This window comes from Amblyomma maculatum, chromosome 6 (genome assembly GCF_055883805.1).
Source record: "Amblyomma maculatum isolate TAMU_Amacu chromosome 6, ASM5588380v1, whole genome shotgun sequence".
In the NCBI taxonomy this organism is placed as follows: domain Eukaryota; kingdom Metazoa; phylum Arthropoda; class Arachnida; order Ixodida; family Ixodidae; genus Amblyomma; species Amblyomma maculatum.
In genome coordinates, this window is record NC_139349.1 from 68,409,897 (window position 1) to 68,426,242 (window position 16,346).

The following is a 16,346-nucleotide window of genomic DNA, read 5'->3' on the forward strand; positions in this document are numbered from 1 at the left end:
TATAACTTACCACGCATGAGTCAAACCGAGTAGTGGGAATTGAGCGAATCGGAACTAGTGAGAGCATTCTTAACAGCGCGTCGGAACGCACTAGTTCTGAGGGAGTTGCCTCAGTGCTGAGTTCCTCACGTCGAAACATGACCTAAATACATTAAAGCCCGCTTACATTGATGTATTTGATGGTCGGTGCATATTCGCGATTGCAAATTCGCAGCTTCGTGGTGGACCCAACTTGTCCAGTGCAAAATATGGCAAGCACGGCAAAATAAGGAAAGGGGGTTTGAGCTGAAACAAGGCTGCTACATGTGGATGGAGACGAAATCTAACTAAAAGCCCATGTCTACTGAAAACGTAGTGCACATCTTTAGCCCCTTTTACAAAAAAAAAAAAACAGGGTAAATTGAGATGAAGAGAACTACTCATATTTGCGATGAACAGTTAGGTAATGGCGATACTAACTGGTAGTGATGTCCCGTTGCTGTATAGTATTCGAAAGTAACCATATTCTTTCCGGGTCTCATGTCTAAGGGACAAGAATGCATCCCATGAGCCCAGAGCCGGCCGCGCCTCCTGACGTTGCATTTGCGCAGCAGGGACAGAGCTGCTCCCGTTTGCTTGCAGCTTGCTGCTAGATTTTCTCTCGCATGTATCCAAGAAAACAAAAACGACATAACTGCGCCTGATATAATATAGAGGTTTTACGAGATCGATTGATAATCGTGTGAGCATGCTATTGATCTCAGAGGCAGGTTTAGCCTTGTAATACCCAACTTTATTCCCCGAAGAAAGCAGGCACACTGCATTATTTAGGAAATCGTAACAGACCTCCAGGTAAATATAAAAAAGTGACATGGGTAAATGGGATGTGATGAATTTCTGTCGGACCCTTCCTGAGGTTTTCGATCCTTACTTCATGGATAGCCTTGTACCCTTAAATGCTGCGCAAAACTAGTACATGGTATATATAAAGGAAGCTTCATTGGTCGCTTTGAGTGACTATATAATTCCGGATGGTGCTGCAGGTTTGAGATAAATAAACAAATAAATACCTGCGTTTCATCCGCGCTGCTTGCGTATTGTACCATGTCATATGCACTGGTGGTTTATTATTGGGCGCTCTATTAAATGGCTGCGCTTTACTCCTTCACTGTGTAAATGTCCTAAGCCCGTTATACCTAGTGGCACGGGCAGAGGCACATTATTTTATGTTTGTTTTTTTGGTAGCCTCGCCATAATATATGTGTAAATGTCCTTTGGTTTGGTTTGGTTTGGTTTGGTTTGGTTTGTGGGGTTTAACGTCCCAAAGCGACTTAGGCTATGAGAGACGCTATAGTGGAGGACTCCGGAAATGTTGACCACCTGGGGTTCTTTAACGTGCACTGACATCGCACAGCACACGGGCGCCTTGCTTTTCGCCTCGACCGAAAAGCGGCCGCCGAGGCCGGGATTCGATCCCGCGTCCTTGGGAGCAGTAGTCGAGCGCCGTAACCACTGCGCCGCCCCGGCAGGGCGTAAATGTCCTTTAGATTTCGCCTATACGTAGACGTAGACTTTGCTTTCGCTTATACGTAGACTTTGCTACGGAAACGCACGGTCCTGCCCTTGAAGTGTGACGCTGTTCTAGAAATAAAAAAGTAAATTTGCTAAACCGCGAAAATTCATACTTTTGATTGCAGAAGCCCAACAGTACTGTGTGACATGTAGCTTCATTTGTTTCTGTCCGGCCTTAAAGGTTTTTTGTTTGTTTTCTTTTTGTTTGTTTTTTTCTGGTTCAGTATGAATAAGGGGCACTATGTAAGGTTTTAACGTGATAGTATTAAAGGCTCCATTCTCTCGAAAATCTTGCGTCTGCGTTTTCAGCGTTGGCGTTGCGAAAAAAAAAAAAAAAACAAAATCACCAGAATGCATCTGGCATTAGGTAGCTGAAGGTGACAAGGATAGGCAGTGATAGGCAGACGGGTTCGTATGACGTTACATGACCAAATGACATGCCCGAGCTTATGGAGCAGCTCCTTCAGATGGACCGTGAGGTGGCTATAGAATCCTCCTGGGCCCTAGGCTTCCGTGTCAGACACGGTATTGATTTGCGTGCAAAGTGAAGTGTCACGTGATCGCAGTGTGAGTGACTGGAATCTAGTGTGTCGCGCGGGGGCGCTGCTCTCTGGTTAAAAAGGCGAGCGAGCACGTCGCTCAAGTTAGTCTTGTTCTGTACGGCCTAACATGCCAATTAAACATGTTGCTTAGTCACTCTGCCTCCGCTTCGCTCAACGCGGCTACAACACAAATCATGTTCGTATACAGCTCGGTTAAAGCCGGGCTCTATTCCTATGTCGGGTGGTCTTTCACACAATGTGGCATCTTACGACTGCATCCTAATGAGCATTTGTGGGATAATATAAACACATCTTTAGTGACTAGTAATTAAGGGAACCGCAAACAGCATGTACGCGATACTGGAACGAGATTCCGCAAGCGAAGCCGCAGACGGGAACCGTTAGTAAAATAAAGGCGGGGCCGGCTCAAGTGTGCTCCAAATTTGAAACTGCACGTGGGCTGTTAAAGACGCCGTAGTGGACGTGACCGGATTATTTTCGGCCATCCGAGTTTCTTTAAGTGCACTGGCATCGCAAAGTCATTGCAATGCCTTTATGTCCCGCTTACGCCGAACTGAGGGCGTGTTGGACAGGGTGCGGTTCGGCAGCTATGGCACAACATGTCAGATGGTAAAGATGTCAAGCCATACCGCGGCGAGTAATTATTGGGGGTTATATTAGCCTGTTATAGCCGCACACTTGCCGCGAAGGCTACAAAGCGGACGCGGTGATTTCCGGTTTTGAAACCTGCCGCGGAGGAGATTTCAGTAGACACCCACCAGTCTGCGCTCGTTCCATCTAACCCCGATAACACTTTTAGCCCTTTCTCGACAACGGTGTCTACTTGCAGGTCCAGGAACTGTTCCCGCTGCTCCGAAAGGACCGGCTGGTGGGCGCCATGGTGTTCCGCGAGGCCACCATCGACGACATTCGCATGAACGTTGCCCTGGCGTTGACGGCCGCGCGGTACGGAGCCGTGGTGGTCAACCATGTGGGCGCCAAGCGCTTCCTAAAGGACAAGTCGGGCCGCTTGCGTGGGGCCGTGGTGAAAGACACGCTCACCGGTGAAGTGTGGCCCGTGCGCGCAAAGTGCGTCGTCAACGCCACGGGATCCGGCGCCGACTTCTTCCGTCAGGTGCGGGCGCGCCACCACCCCCCCTCCCCCCCCCCCCCCCCCCACACACACACACACGCACACGCACACAGAGACTTGTATCTCTGCACTAAGGGCATGGCGCGATAGCAGCCTGTGGTCGTCCGCATTCACAAATCGAACGAAGACACTGTTTGTATACACTGTCACGCCGCCTCCGAACGAAGAACGCTGAAGCTATAGAAAGGAGGGGCTACCCGGACGCCGGTTCAACAGAGTAAACCACGGAGTAAGATAAGACGAAAGTTTTTCATTAACCGAAGTCATTTACGTGAGCTTCTCGTGGTGCTTCTTTTTTTTTTTTTTTTCAATTACCGAATGAGGTCACGTGGCTGTGAGGTCATCACACTACCGCAACACAATAACCACAATGACAGCATGACGTATACTCCGTGTCACTAAAGAACTGCAGCGGTGTACAGGTTGCTAAAGGAGTGCACGACGGACTGTAATTTGCATTAATGAGGTGCTCGACAATATACTGACGTACCCAGCATTCAGGCTATTTACTTTCTTAGTCTGATTCTGAATTAGAACTGTCGGACTTCACTTTCCCAGCCGAATGCAGAGAAAGCTATAGCGTCACTTCCGATGCGCCGCTGATTAGTTATATATATTGGGTTTGCGACTGCCAGGTCACAAGGCTTGAAAATATAAAACCATGCAACCACCTTGCTGCCGTCACTTGTTATAAAGAAAGTAACATTCCGCGACCGTCGCTTGTCGACCTACACTGTCACACAAACTGCGCGAATCATGTGCCGTCGGTGTGCGCAGATGGACACGCGTTCGGCCAGGGTGATCGCCAACCCCGTGCTGAGTACGTACATGGTCCTGCCGTGGCACTTCGGTCACAGTACATACGCCATCCTCACACCGAACGACAAGGGAACCTTCATTTCCACGCCCTACCAGGGTCAGAGCCACATCGCGGGCTCGCACAAGAAGCTCGACTTCACGCAAGCCAGCAAGCCGACGCAAGAGGCCGTGGCCAGGTTGCTCAAGGACTGGAACGAGCAGCTGGATATGAACACCATCACACCGAGGCTTAACGAGGTAGGAAGCCTAACAGCAGCGAAGGAAAAAATCTTGCACTTTTTAATTCGCGGTCGCCCGCAAGCGGTGTAACCAGCTGCAGCGTATTTATTTATTTATTTATTTATTTATTTATTTATTTATTTATTTATTTATTTATTTATTTATTTATTTATTTATTTATTTATTTATTTATTTATTTATTTATTACATAAGGGGTGGGCTGTTACAGTTCTATGAAGCAATGAGAAAGTCAGGTGCCGAGTTCGGCATGTGGCTGCTTTCTTATGGCAGTTGCTTAGAACAGGTTTGGCATGAGCACCTCGGCCATGCTTAGCTTTCACCTCGAGTGAATGCTGGAGGAGAATTACGGCAGTTGACACAAAGTCGCAATTCACGATGATGCCACGGCAGATGCCCAACCAGCTTGTATGGCTGACGTTCCAGCGACACGTACATACAATGATAACGGAATTGGCAAAGAGCAGCCTATAAATGTAACTCATTCGCTGGACGCCAGATGGCAACATATTTCGGGCCTCTTGAGCTACAGCCTTTTGGTCACTTACGGTTAGTAGAGCGGAACATCACAATGATTCAAAATGACTCATCACCACCTCCCTTTAGTACAGCGATTTCAAACAAAAAAAAAAAAAAACACTTTATATTGTCTCTTCAGAACAAAACTATCTCATTTTCTAAGAAGCATATATGTGCCAGGGCACTCAGTGAAAATGTAATGAAAATGCTCTCTTGTGCATTTGCTGTACCAAGTGGGGAAAACTGCAGCACAACCTCAACAAGAAGGAAATGCGCTTTAGTATCCGAAGTGCATACTTGAAGTCTGTCAATGTGTCCAAATGTTCAGCCAAGCAACAGTTGCGTTTCGTGAGGCTACATCGCCGGCAACACTTCTGCTCGTGATTAATATTGTACTCCTACCTCCACCCAACCTTAGGTCTGCCCCGATGTCCGCACTGTAGCTACTGTCCTACCCCTTTCACATGAAATGACACTGCCAAGCCGTTCCCATCCTGCCCCATCCCTCACCCCACCTACACCCTCTGGGAGGAGCGGCTACCGATACAACAGCCGTCTGCCAGCAGTCACTATAGTGGAACGCGCCGCAGCAGTGGTCGCTACATATGCAGCGCCGTAGTAAGAGTTCTAACTAGGAGTCATGCACTTAATTTGCTGTTACAAAGATGTTTACTATCTGTGTGTGGTAAAGCGGAGAAACGAGACAGAATACGAAGCAAGTATGTGATATGGCGCTGCGCTAGTTGCCCTGCCCCTATGCGCATACTCATCGATATTAAGTAACGCTGAGCATGGTTGATGGCCTGGCTTTATCCCAATGTCATAATAAATCCTCGAGGGTGCGCGCGTGTGGAAGACGAAGAAGAGGTGTTCGAACCGTGTCAGCCGCTGAGGCGTGAGCTGCGTTCACGGGTGGTGTACCTTTCCTTACTGCCATTGGATCACACAAGGTGAATTTTCTTCCTGATAATAATACGCAGTTGCAAGCGTTGAATGCTGCTTCTCCTGAGCTCCGCTATTTTTTACTGCTCGGATACGCGAAGTGAGCAAGCGACGGTATAATTGTTCGAACGCCCTTCCTGCCTATGTAATCCTACTGGCTGATATTTGATAACAAATTGTTATGGGGTTGTTAGGGGCCGAGCCCGAAGACGTCTATTCCCGGGTCACCAACGTGCCCTGAGAAGGGCGCGGGATGAGGCGCCCAGAAAGGAGACTGTACACATTGCTAGCGGGAGACAAACTGGCCCTCCTCGCTGTACGCGGGGAGAGCGTTTATTCACTCTTTCCCTTCCCGCTTCTTCCCCCACGCAGACCGGTTCGGCTGCCGTAGAGGAGACGCTCTGGCGGGGACACATGGGAGGGATCGTCACACTCCTCCCTCTCTTATGAAGCCTGCAGCTCAGCACAAGCGCACAACAATGTCTTGTTTGTCTTCTAAAGTCCGTAGTAATCCACAGGCTTCCGAACCCGCGAAGACCGTCGAAGCTGGCGTTCCGAGGGGATGCCGCTTGACCGTTGAAAGCGCGCCGATGCTTTTGTCGGCGGCTCGGTACTCGAGCAGGGATACGGGGAAGACGGGGGCGGCGGATCGTTGACCGCTGTCGCGGCTGATGCCGGAAAATAATCCTCGTCGTCGTAGGTAATGGCAGGCGTCGTTTGCGGTCGCACATGGTCCGCGTGTCTATTCCACAGCGTTCCGTCTTCAAGCTCTACCTGAATAGACGAAGAACTTGTGGGACAATTGACGGTACCGGAAAACCAAGATGGGCCTGGTCGGAAGTTCCGAACAAAGACGCGCTCTCCTGCTGGAGGCAAAGTGCTTCTCCGTGCGTTTCTGTCGGAGCGCACCTTTTGCCCTAACTGCTTGAATTCCATGCGTGCTCTCATGTCGGGATGCACTCGTTGAATGGGAGTTTGCAGCTGCCTGCCCATAAGAAGCTCTGCAGGAGGGGATCCTGTAAACGCGTGTGGCGTGGTTCTGTATGAAAGTAGGATCCTGTCAATGTTTGTCTGGAAGTCTCCAGGAGCCGCTTTTTTCAATTTCCCCTTAATTGTTTGTACAACACGTTCCGCTGCACCGTTGGACGCTGGATGGTATGGTGGGATCAGGATACGTCGAATGCCGTTCTTGCTTAAGAAGTCAGCGTATTTCTCGCTGGTGAATGCGGTGCCGTTGTCAGAGACAATGATGTCTGGAAGTCCATGAGTTGCAAATATGTTTCTCAGGCATCGGATCGTGGCGTCCGCTGAAGGCGTACGAACAGGAACCACCTCTACCCATTTAGAGTAGGCGTCGACTAAGACGAAGAAGTAGTGGCCTTGAAATGGACCACCGAAGTCCACATGCAGTCTCGACCATGGTTTCTTCGGAAATGGCCAAGGATTCGACTGTGCTTTCCGTCCCATTCTCTGATGTTCTTGACAGGTTTTGCAGAGTTGCACCTTCTTTGTGATGCTGCTGTCGAGTCCATCCCACCAGACATGGCTTCTTGCAACTGCTTTCATTTTCTCCACGCCTGGGTGGGTTTCATGAAGTAGGTCGAGAACTTCTGCTTGTAGTTGCTTGGGAACGACGACGCGTGGTCCTCGTAGAATGCAGTTTTCGTGCACGCTAAACTCTGTGCGGTTCTTCTGAAATATCGCCCACTCACTTCCTTTTGGCAGCTCATCCCCAGTAAGTAGCGCACGACGTAAATTTGATAACACAGGATCACGATCTGTGGCTTTGGCAATGGCGGATGGCGAAAGAAGTCGTGGATACGCATTTTCAAGCATGAAAATCTCAGCAGGCTTGGGCACTGCGCCGGGCTCCGTAGGAAGCGGTAAACGGCTCAGCGCGTCGGCGTTGCTGATGCAGGTGCCAGGGCGGTACACAAGCTTGTACTTGTACGCTGACAGAGTAATTGCCCAGCGTATCATTCTGGGTGATGATCTATCAGGAATAGGCTTGTCTTGCCCAAGGAGTCCCAGAAGAGGTTTGTGATCAGTTATCACTTCGAAATCTTGACCCCATAGGTACTGATGGAATTTTGTGACACCGAAAATCATGGCAAGGGCTTCTTTGTCCAGTTGACTATAATTCTTCTCTGCTGGAAGAAGGCTTCTCGATGCAAATGCAATGGGATGTTCCCCAGTTTCATCTCGATGTGCGAGGACTGCTCCAATTCCGTACGGTGAGGCGTCGCAACTGAGAACAATTTGTCTTGAGGAATCAAAGTGTTGTAGTACCTGCGCAGAGGTCAGTAGTTCTTTACTTTTTCTGAATGCTTGTTCCTCTACGCTTGTCCACTTCCATGCAGTTTCTTTTTTAAGCAGGAGGTTCAAAGGGTGAAGCACTGTCGAGAGGTTAGGCAGAAAACGCCTGTAAAAATTAATTAGTCCGAGGTAGCTTTGAAGTTGCTTGATGTCCTTCGGACTCGGAGCATTAACGACAGCTTCTACTTTCTTTGGTGTCGGCCTTAGACCATTTGCATTTATGACATGGCCAAGATACTCAACTTCTTGAGCTAAGAATGAACACTTTGCAAGCTTGAGTTTGAGACCTGCTTCTTGTAGGCGCTGTAGCACACTGGCAACGTTCTTTAAGTGATCTGCCTTGTCTAGACCCGTTACTAAGATATCGTCAAAGTACACAGTGACGTGCCGCATGCCCTGTAACAAATTTTCCATTTCTCTCTGGAAAATGGCTGGCGCTGAAGCTACTCCGAAAGGCAGTCTAGTGTATTGAAAAAGGCCTTGAGGTGTGTTGATTGTCACAAGCCTCTGTGAGTCGATATCAAGCTCTACCTGCTGGTAAGCATCTTTCAAATCTAGCCTTGTGAACTGTTGGCCTCCTGAAAGCTTCGCCCACAGGTCCTCGACTCTCGGCACAGGGTACTTTTCCAGCACTGTTGCAGAATTGATTGTTACTTTGAAATCGCCACATATGCGCACGCGGCCGTCTTGCTTGAGCACAGGAACAATAGGGGCTGCCCAATCTGACGTCCTGACGGGAGTAATGACTCCCTCTCGTTGCATTCTTTGCAACTCTTCTGCGACTTTATCTTGAAGCGCGAAAGGAATTGTTCGCGGCTTGAAAAACTTGGGGACTGCATCTGCCTTGACAACAATTTTCGCTTTCACGCCTTTCATTGTTCCAAGTCCCTCTGAAAATACCTCTTTGTATCCAGCGAGGAGCTTATCAATATTTGTAAGGGATTCCACAGCTCTGACGTCATTTAAGTCAAGTTGTAGCGCGCTGATCCAGTTTCTCCCGAGAAGAGTCGGACAGTGATCAGGAGCTATAAACAATGGCAATGTAGCCTCTCTCCGTCCGAATTGGACTGGCACGATGACCTTGCCCCTAACGGGTGTAAGTCTTCCGCAGTAACTTTTCAGTATCACGTCTGAAGGCTCTACTGGGAGATCGGGAAATCGCTCTTGAAATGCAGTTTCACCCATTACGGAAACGCTGGCCCCCGTGTCCAGCTCCATTCGGAGAGACCTGCTTGCAACTTGCAAAACTGCAATGAAGGGTGGAATTGTTTGCTCGCCGTTCATTTGCCACGTCTCGTAGACCTGCGGCTTGGGAGCAGAAACATTCTCACTGCTTCCAAGACTATGCACGGGCTGCTTTTGTTGCCTTTGTTTGCCGTACTTATTCGACACGTTCTTCGGCGTCGTGTCTTTATTCTTCGTAGAGCGGCATACTCTTGCTAAGTGCCCTATCTTGCTGCAAGCGTTGCACCTGGATTTGGCATGCTGGCATGCTGTCGCGTAATGTGGTTCTCCACAGCGATAGCAGCTTATTGTCTGCTTCATCTGAGCTCGCATTGCAGTGTGAACTGTTTGAGCTTCGGCCCTCTCCTGCGCTTGCATCAGCATGCTTGAGTCAGTTTTGGCAGTCTCCATTGCAACAAGGATTTGTACTGCTGACTCGAACGTCAGGTTTGGCTCTTCAAGCAGGCGCCGCTGCATTGGCGCATCGTTAATGCCGCAAACGAGTTTGTCCCGCAGCATGTCGGAAAGGAAGGTGCCGTACTCACAGTTCGCCGACAGCTTTTTTAGTGATGCCGTGTAGTCGTTGACGGACTCATCTGGCTGGCGTTGGCGACTGTTGAACTTGAAGCGGCACACCACCACTGAAGGCTTTGGAATGAAGTGGCTGGTGAGTACGCTGAATATCTCGTCGATGGAGACTTGGTCGGGCGTCTTGGGCGTCACTAGGCTCCGCAGCAAGGAGTATGTGTTGGGTCCGCAGCACGTCAGGAACACAGACCTTTGCTTTTCCCCGGGAACGCTGTTGGCGTCGAAAAACAGCTTCACACGCTCCAGGTACTCGGTCCAGGCTGCTCCTTCCCCATGAAACGGCTCCAAAACTCCGTAGGTAGGCATGGTTGCAGAAATTGTAATGCAATGCCTTAAGAACTTTTACCTCGTCGCCAGGATTGTTATGGGGTTGTTAGGGGCCGAGCCCGAAGACGTCTATTCCCGGGTCACCAACGTGCCCTGAGAAGGGCGCGGGATGAGGCGCCCAGAAAGGAGACTGTACACATTGCTAGCGGGAGACAAACTGGCCCTCCTCGCTGTACGCGGGGAGAGCGTTTATTCACTCTTTCCCTTCCCGCTTCTTCCCCCACGCAGACCGGTTCGGCTGCCGTAGAGGAGACGCTCTGGCGGGGACACATGGGAGGGATCGTCACACAAATTTTACCCGCGGTTCCTTTGCGTGCCTTGCTAGTGGCCTTTCCATCCGGCTTTTGCAGCAAAGCCTGCGGAATTCAGATATTCTTGGCCTATACTTAACTATATAGTGCAACATGTGGTACTGCGAGTACTATAAAAGAAAAAAGTCGTCGGTATAGATACGGTCCCGGCACGCGTCCCGGACAGCCACTCAGATATATAGCGCTCTCCAGCAACCGCCTTCTACGTTTTACAAAGTGTGTCACACAATAAAAGAACGGCACTGTGCCACTGAAGATCCGAATGTATTTTATACATCCTTAGTGGGAGTCGCGTGTGCACTTAGATTCCTTAATGTATTACTTCAAGCGAGCCTATCACTTTGGCGCCAATCAGTGTCGATCAGTGTCAAGTGAACAACAAAGGAGCGAAACTGAAAATTTAGGTAGTTGGTACAGCATCTTGGAAAAAAGAGCGCACACAAGACAATGGACGAGAAAGACTTTGGCGTCTATATTCTTCCTTGTCTGTTGTCTTGAGTGCGCTGTTTTCTTTCTTTTCTTTTCTATACGAACCGGTGTTCACTGCTAAATATCCCGGCACTCTTCCCCAACAGGGTACGTTTCTGTGTCTTAGCTGCTCCGCTATTACCGGGTGTAATATCTTTTTAACTGTTACTGAACGCTATAGCGAATAATGTTCACCAACGCCAAGTGAAACTCTTGCACTTGTCTTTCAAGAAAGCGCCGTAGGGCCCCGTCTGTCAAAAACGGCTGGCTGGCCTCTTCTTCCTTATTCTTTGTCTGGAACAGCGAGAATTGTTCCCCGGAGAAGAAAAGGCAAAAGAATCGATTTCGATCTTCCTGCCTGCTCATCAGCACACTTTCGAAACCATCAGCGCTCGCAGTTTAGGATGTCTGCTAGTGAGAACGACAATGCGGTTTCACATCAAACACGCTGACAACTGGACAAGACATGGAAAAGGTCATGCATGCGGCTCGACGATTTAGAAACGACGCCGCGCCATTTATGGGTTTCATGGGAACAAGTGCACGATGCTCGCGTGCATTCGCACAACATCAAGAAACCCAGCGCACACGTTTAAGTGAAGTCGCCTTATACGCATGCGCCGGTGGATAGCGTCAGAAGCAAACGAAATTCGTTTACTTCGGAAGCGCGTGGAGCGACCGTGTGCTATCAGATATCCCGACTTTGCACATTTGCGATTGTTTAAATGGCACATTTGAGAGTGACCACAGCACTTACCAGCATTTCTAATACCTCTGACACCAGCGAAGCTTTAGACGACGGTAACCTGTTCAATGTACCTTGGCGCGACTGTATACGTCTTTTTCTTGCTTTTTTTCCCTACCGTCTGAACTCAACTTGTCCCGCATCTGGTTGAGAAGGGCAGCTACAACTTCAAGATGGTGTAGCGCTGCGGATCGATGAGTGGTTGATCTGACTGTGCTAAATATGCACACCTTGTGTGCGTCATCAGTCTATCGCGGCCTACGCGGTGGACATGCCGGCGTGGGTGTGCTGCTTACCTTTTTTATGGTCGTGGAGTTAAGCTTTAGACGTGGGCGGCGCAGGTGTTGTCAACGTGGACGTCAGTGGCTTCGGTGCAGGAGAGCGCTTCTGGCCGCGAGAAGCCAGTGATCGAGGTGAGCCAGAGCGGCCTGGTGACCTGCACAGGTGGGACCTGGACCTGGTACCGGCTGCTGGCCGAGCGCGTTGTGGACGCCGCGTTGGCCAGCTGTGACGAGCTGCAGCCCGTACAGCCGTGCTGCACCCGCAACATCAAAGTGGAGGGCGCCGAAAACTGGTCACCCACGCTGTTCATGCAGATAATGCAAAAGTACCGCCTCGAGGCCGACGTCGCCAAGCACCTGGTCGACTATTACGGCGACCAGGCGGCGCTGCTGGCGCGCATGGCGGCCAACTCACGAAAAGGCTTGCGCTCGCTTCCTGGGTGCAGGCTGCTGCCGCGGCACTCCTATATTGAGGCCGAGGTGAGTTCGAGCATCGGGCACGTCAACCAAGCCGGAACCAGAAAATGGCTCTTAACAATACTACCCTAATTTTTAATATGACGTCTTCATTACACCATATGTCATTTTATATACTTCTGCTTTCTGCAAAACTATGGCATATTTGAAATGATAGCACTATCAATTTGCTCACCTTTTCACGGCAATACAAAAAAAATTTACATTCCTCATCTTGCTGCGACAGCTGGCTTTTCGTATCACTGTATTACTCGTTATTTACTGCTACTATATAGTGCCCCTTAATTGCTATATAGGATTGCTCTGACGATGCAACACATCCGCGGAGACTCTGATGGGTGTTATCGCCGCGGAAGAAAGCGACAGGAGAGAAGAGCAGCAGATCATACATGGCAAAATTACTTTTGAAAAGGAATTAAATTACATTACTAATTGCTTTGCTAAACATCGCAAAAAAGTAATTAAATTACATTACTCATTACTGCTCCCAAAAAGTAATTCATTACATTACTAAATTACCAAACCCATAAAGTAATTCATTACATTACAAATTACCGGCAAAATGTATTAAATTACAGTAATTTCATTACTGTAATTCAATTACTGCCATGTCTGCAGCAGATCACGAATGTCATAACCCCCGCCTAACCTCCCCCTCCCCCCCAAACTTCTAAGGTCCGCCACGCGGTGCGCCACGAGTACGCTTGCACAGCCGTGGACGTGCTCGCACGGCGGCTGGGCGTGGCGTACGCGGACGCCAATGCGGCCGAATGCATGGTGCCTCGTATCGTGGAGATCATGGCGACCGAGTTGGGATGGACAACGACGCAGCGCGAACGTCAGATTGCGCAGGCGACGCGATTCCTCGAGGAGAACATGGGCCTGTCTTTGTGCCGACCGCACCGGCACGCGCCCGTGATTAAGCTCAACTCGAGCGAGTTTAGCCGCCTGGTCCGCCTCTTCCAGTTCCTCGACCAAAGGCAGGTAGGCAACTCGCATCGTTCGCTCTATTGTGCGAACACCTTGAGCGCGCCGAGCTCGTCAAGCCCACTGTGCAGCCTCTGTCTTTCCTCTTTCTTTTTTTCATCTCCACTCTCCGTTTTAGGGCGAAGGCCTTACTTTCCTCAAGAGTGGCTCTAGCAGGAAGGGATACCAATATAATATATATATATATATATATATATATATATATATATATATTGTAAGGTAACGCGAAGGTCGGACTTGGGGAATCAGGCTTTATTGCAGACCTGAAGCCTTGGTCGCACACTGCAGCCAAACACACTCCGCGATGACGATGGGTATCTACAAGAGGGAGCAGGATGAAGATGAAGCAGCACTACGGTGGCTGCAGCACGTTCAGCCGTGTGGAAGAAGAAGCGCCACACAGTGCTCACACTATTTCGCCCGCGCAGTTGAAGCGGCCAGCCTGGCCGCAGTTAGTCCGCAGGATTGCGCCGAATAAAAGGTTTCATACGTGAAACGTGGACAACTTCAGTGCCACGGTAACGACTGTCCGGAGGAGGGTGAAGAGGAGAGACGCGATAGTTGACCGGGGAGGTTTTTGCAAGAACTGTGTAAGGACCAATGTAACGGTGCTGTAACTTGTCAGAAAGACCAGGAGTGCGTAATGGGGTCCAAAGTAACACCTCGTCGCCGGGACGGAACGAAACTTGGCGATGGGTTGCATCATAGCGGCATTTGCGGTCTTCCTGGCTGGCTTCCGTGTTGACGCGAGCAAGCCGGCGAGATTTGGCCACTCGGGAAAGGAACTGGTCAGGAAGAGAGGGCGAGGAACTGGCATGTGTAGAAAGGAAAGAGGCGTCAAGAAAGGTAGCAGGAGAACGGCCGTAAACGAGGAAAAACGGGGTGTAACCTGTGGTCCGCTGTACAGCCGTATTGTAGGCGAACGTAACAAAAGGAAGTATTACGTCCCAGTTTCGGTGGTCCTGGTCGACGTACATAGACAACATGTCAGAAAGCGTGCGGTGGAACCGCTCAGTCAACCCATTGGTCTGCGGGTGATAGCTGGAGGTCAATTTGTGATGTGTGGTTGAGGCCTCAATAACTTCGGCTACAATCGTCGACAGAAATGTCCGACCACGATCGCTGAGAAGCACTTGAGGGGCCCCATGACGCAGTACGAGCGATTCCAAAAAGAAGGTCGCGACCTCATGTGCTGAGCCATTAGGCAGGGCAGCGGTCTCAGCGTAGCGTGTTAGGTGGTCGACGGCGGTGACGATCCAGCGATTACCTCGTGCGGACAATGGAAGTGGCCCGTATAAGTCTATGCCAACAACGGCAAAAGGAGTAGCTGGGCAAGGTAGCGGCTGTAGTAGGCCAGCAGGAGGAGAAGTTGGCCGTTTGCGGCTCTGACATGGCAGACAAGAGGCGACGTATTTTGCCACACTTGAGGCGAGGCCTGGCCAGAAGAAACTTTTTTGTGTTCAGCTGGAGACCGGCGGATGCTAGGCACGTTAATACTTGATCAAGGCGGCATAAATGATCAGAAAAAGTCGCAGAGAAGATAACTATGTCGTCCAGGTAGCACAAGCATGTTTTCCACTTAAGTCCTCTAAGAACAGTGTCAATCATGCGCTCAAACGTAGCGGGGGCATTACAAAGTCCAAAAGGCATGACATTGAATTCGTAAAGCCCATCGGGAGTAGCGAATGCGGTTTTTTCTTTGTCGGCTTCGTGCATCGGTATCTGCCAGTAACCGGAACGCAAATCCAAAGTGGAGAAATATTCGGCGCCCTGAAGACAGTCGAGGGAGTCGTCAATTCGTGGCATAGGGTAAACGTCTTTGCGAGTGACTTTGTTAAGTGCGCGGTAATCAACGCAAAAACGCACGGAGCCATCCTTTTTTTTGACCAAGACGACCGGAGATGACCAGGGGCTAGCTGATGGCCGAATAATGTCTCGTCGGAGCATATCATTCACATTATCTTCTATGATTTTACGTTCTGATAAGGAAACACGATAAGGGCGGCGGCTAACAATAGAAGTACCTTCTGTAATAATGCGGTGCTGTGCAGAAGACGTTCGGCCCAAGGTCGGAGAAGTGACATCAAAGGAGGCTTGGTGTTTTCGAAGTAATTCCTGCAAAGCTTGGCGGTAAGTCGCAGGAAGGTCGGGATTGATGGTGCCAAAGAGAACACAGAGAGAAGCATCAGAAGAAGCTGCTGGTGAGGAAGAGGGGGCGGTAAGGGTGGTGAGGGACACCGGGTGAATGTCCAGGGCACAAGGAAAACATGTCCCTTTAGTCAGCACAATGGGCTCTGGCGAAGTGTTCGAAGCAGCGACAAGCGCTGTGCCATGCTCAAACCGAACAAGACTTGGTGGTAGCGCGATTCCACGGGTCAGATGGCGATCAGAAGGCACGATTAGCACATCTCCGTTATCAATGTCAGTAGCAGTAAGCGCAACAAGTTGTTCGCATCCAGGGGGCAACACTGAGTCAGTAGCGGCAAGTAGGCGATAACGGGGCTCGGGAGGTTCAGAAGACGGATCGCTCTCGGTCATGTAAATGACCCTGTCGCGACACGAAATGCTGGCTGATGCGGCAGACAGAAAATCCCAGCCTAAAATAATTGGGTGAGCGCAGGGTGACATCACGGCAAATTGTACATGGTGGCGGACACCATCAACAAAAACTCGCACAGTACACTTAGCAGAAGGCCGAATTATTGCACCATTAGCTCCACGGAGTTCAGGTCCATCATAAGGCGTTTTCACTTTTCGCAAGCGGGAGCACAAGTCAGTGTGTATCACAGAAACAGCGGCGCCCGTGTCAACCAAAGCCTCAACAGACAAACCTTCAACCCGCACTAAAATAATATTCCA

The 16,346-nt window shown here is 49.9% G+C and overlaps 1 protein-coding gene across 1 annotated transcript in view; it reads left to right on the top strand.

The window, feature by feature from the left end:
- The window catches only part of LOC146185958 (glycerol-3-phosphate dehydrogenase, mitochondrial-like), a 50,849-nt gene that overhangs the window by 24,375 nt on the left and 10,128 nt on the right, over positions 1–16,346 (top strand). Inside the window, exons 5-8 of the mRNA XM_084606880.1 lie at positions 2,944–3,228; positions 4,024–4,302; positions 12,084–12,503; positions 13,176–13,484. Of these exons, the coding sequence (XP_084463006.1) occupies positions 2,944–3,228; positions 4,024–4,302; positions 12,084–12,503; positions 13,176–13,484 (1,293 nt within the window). The remainder of the gene's footprint in view (positions 1–2,943; positions 3,229–4,023; positions 4,303–12,083; positions 12,504–13,175; positions 13,485–16,346) is intronic.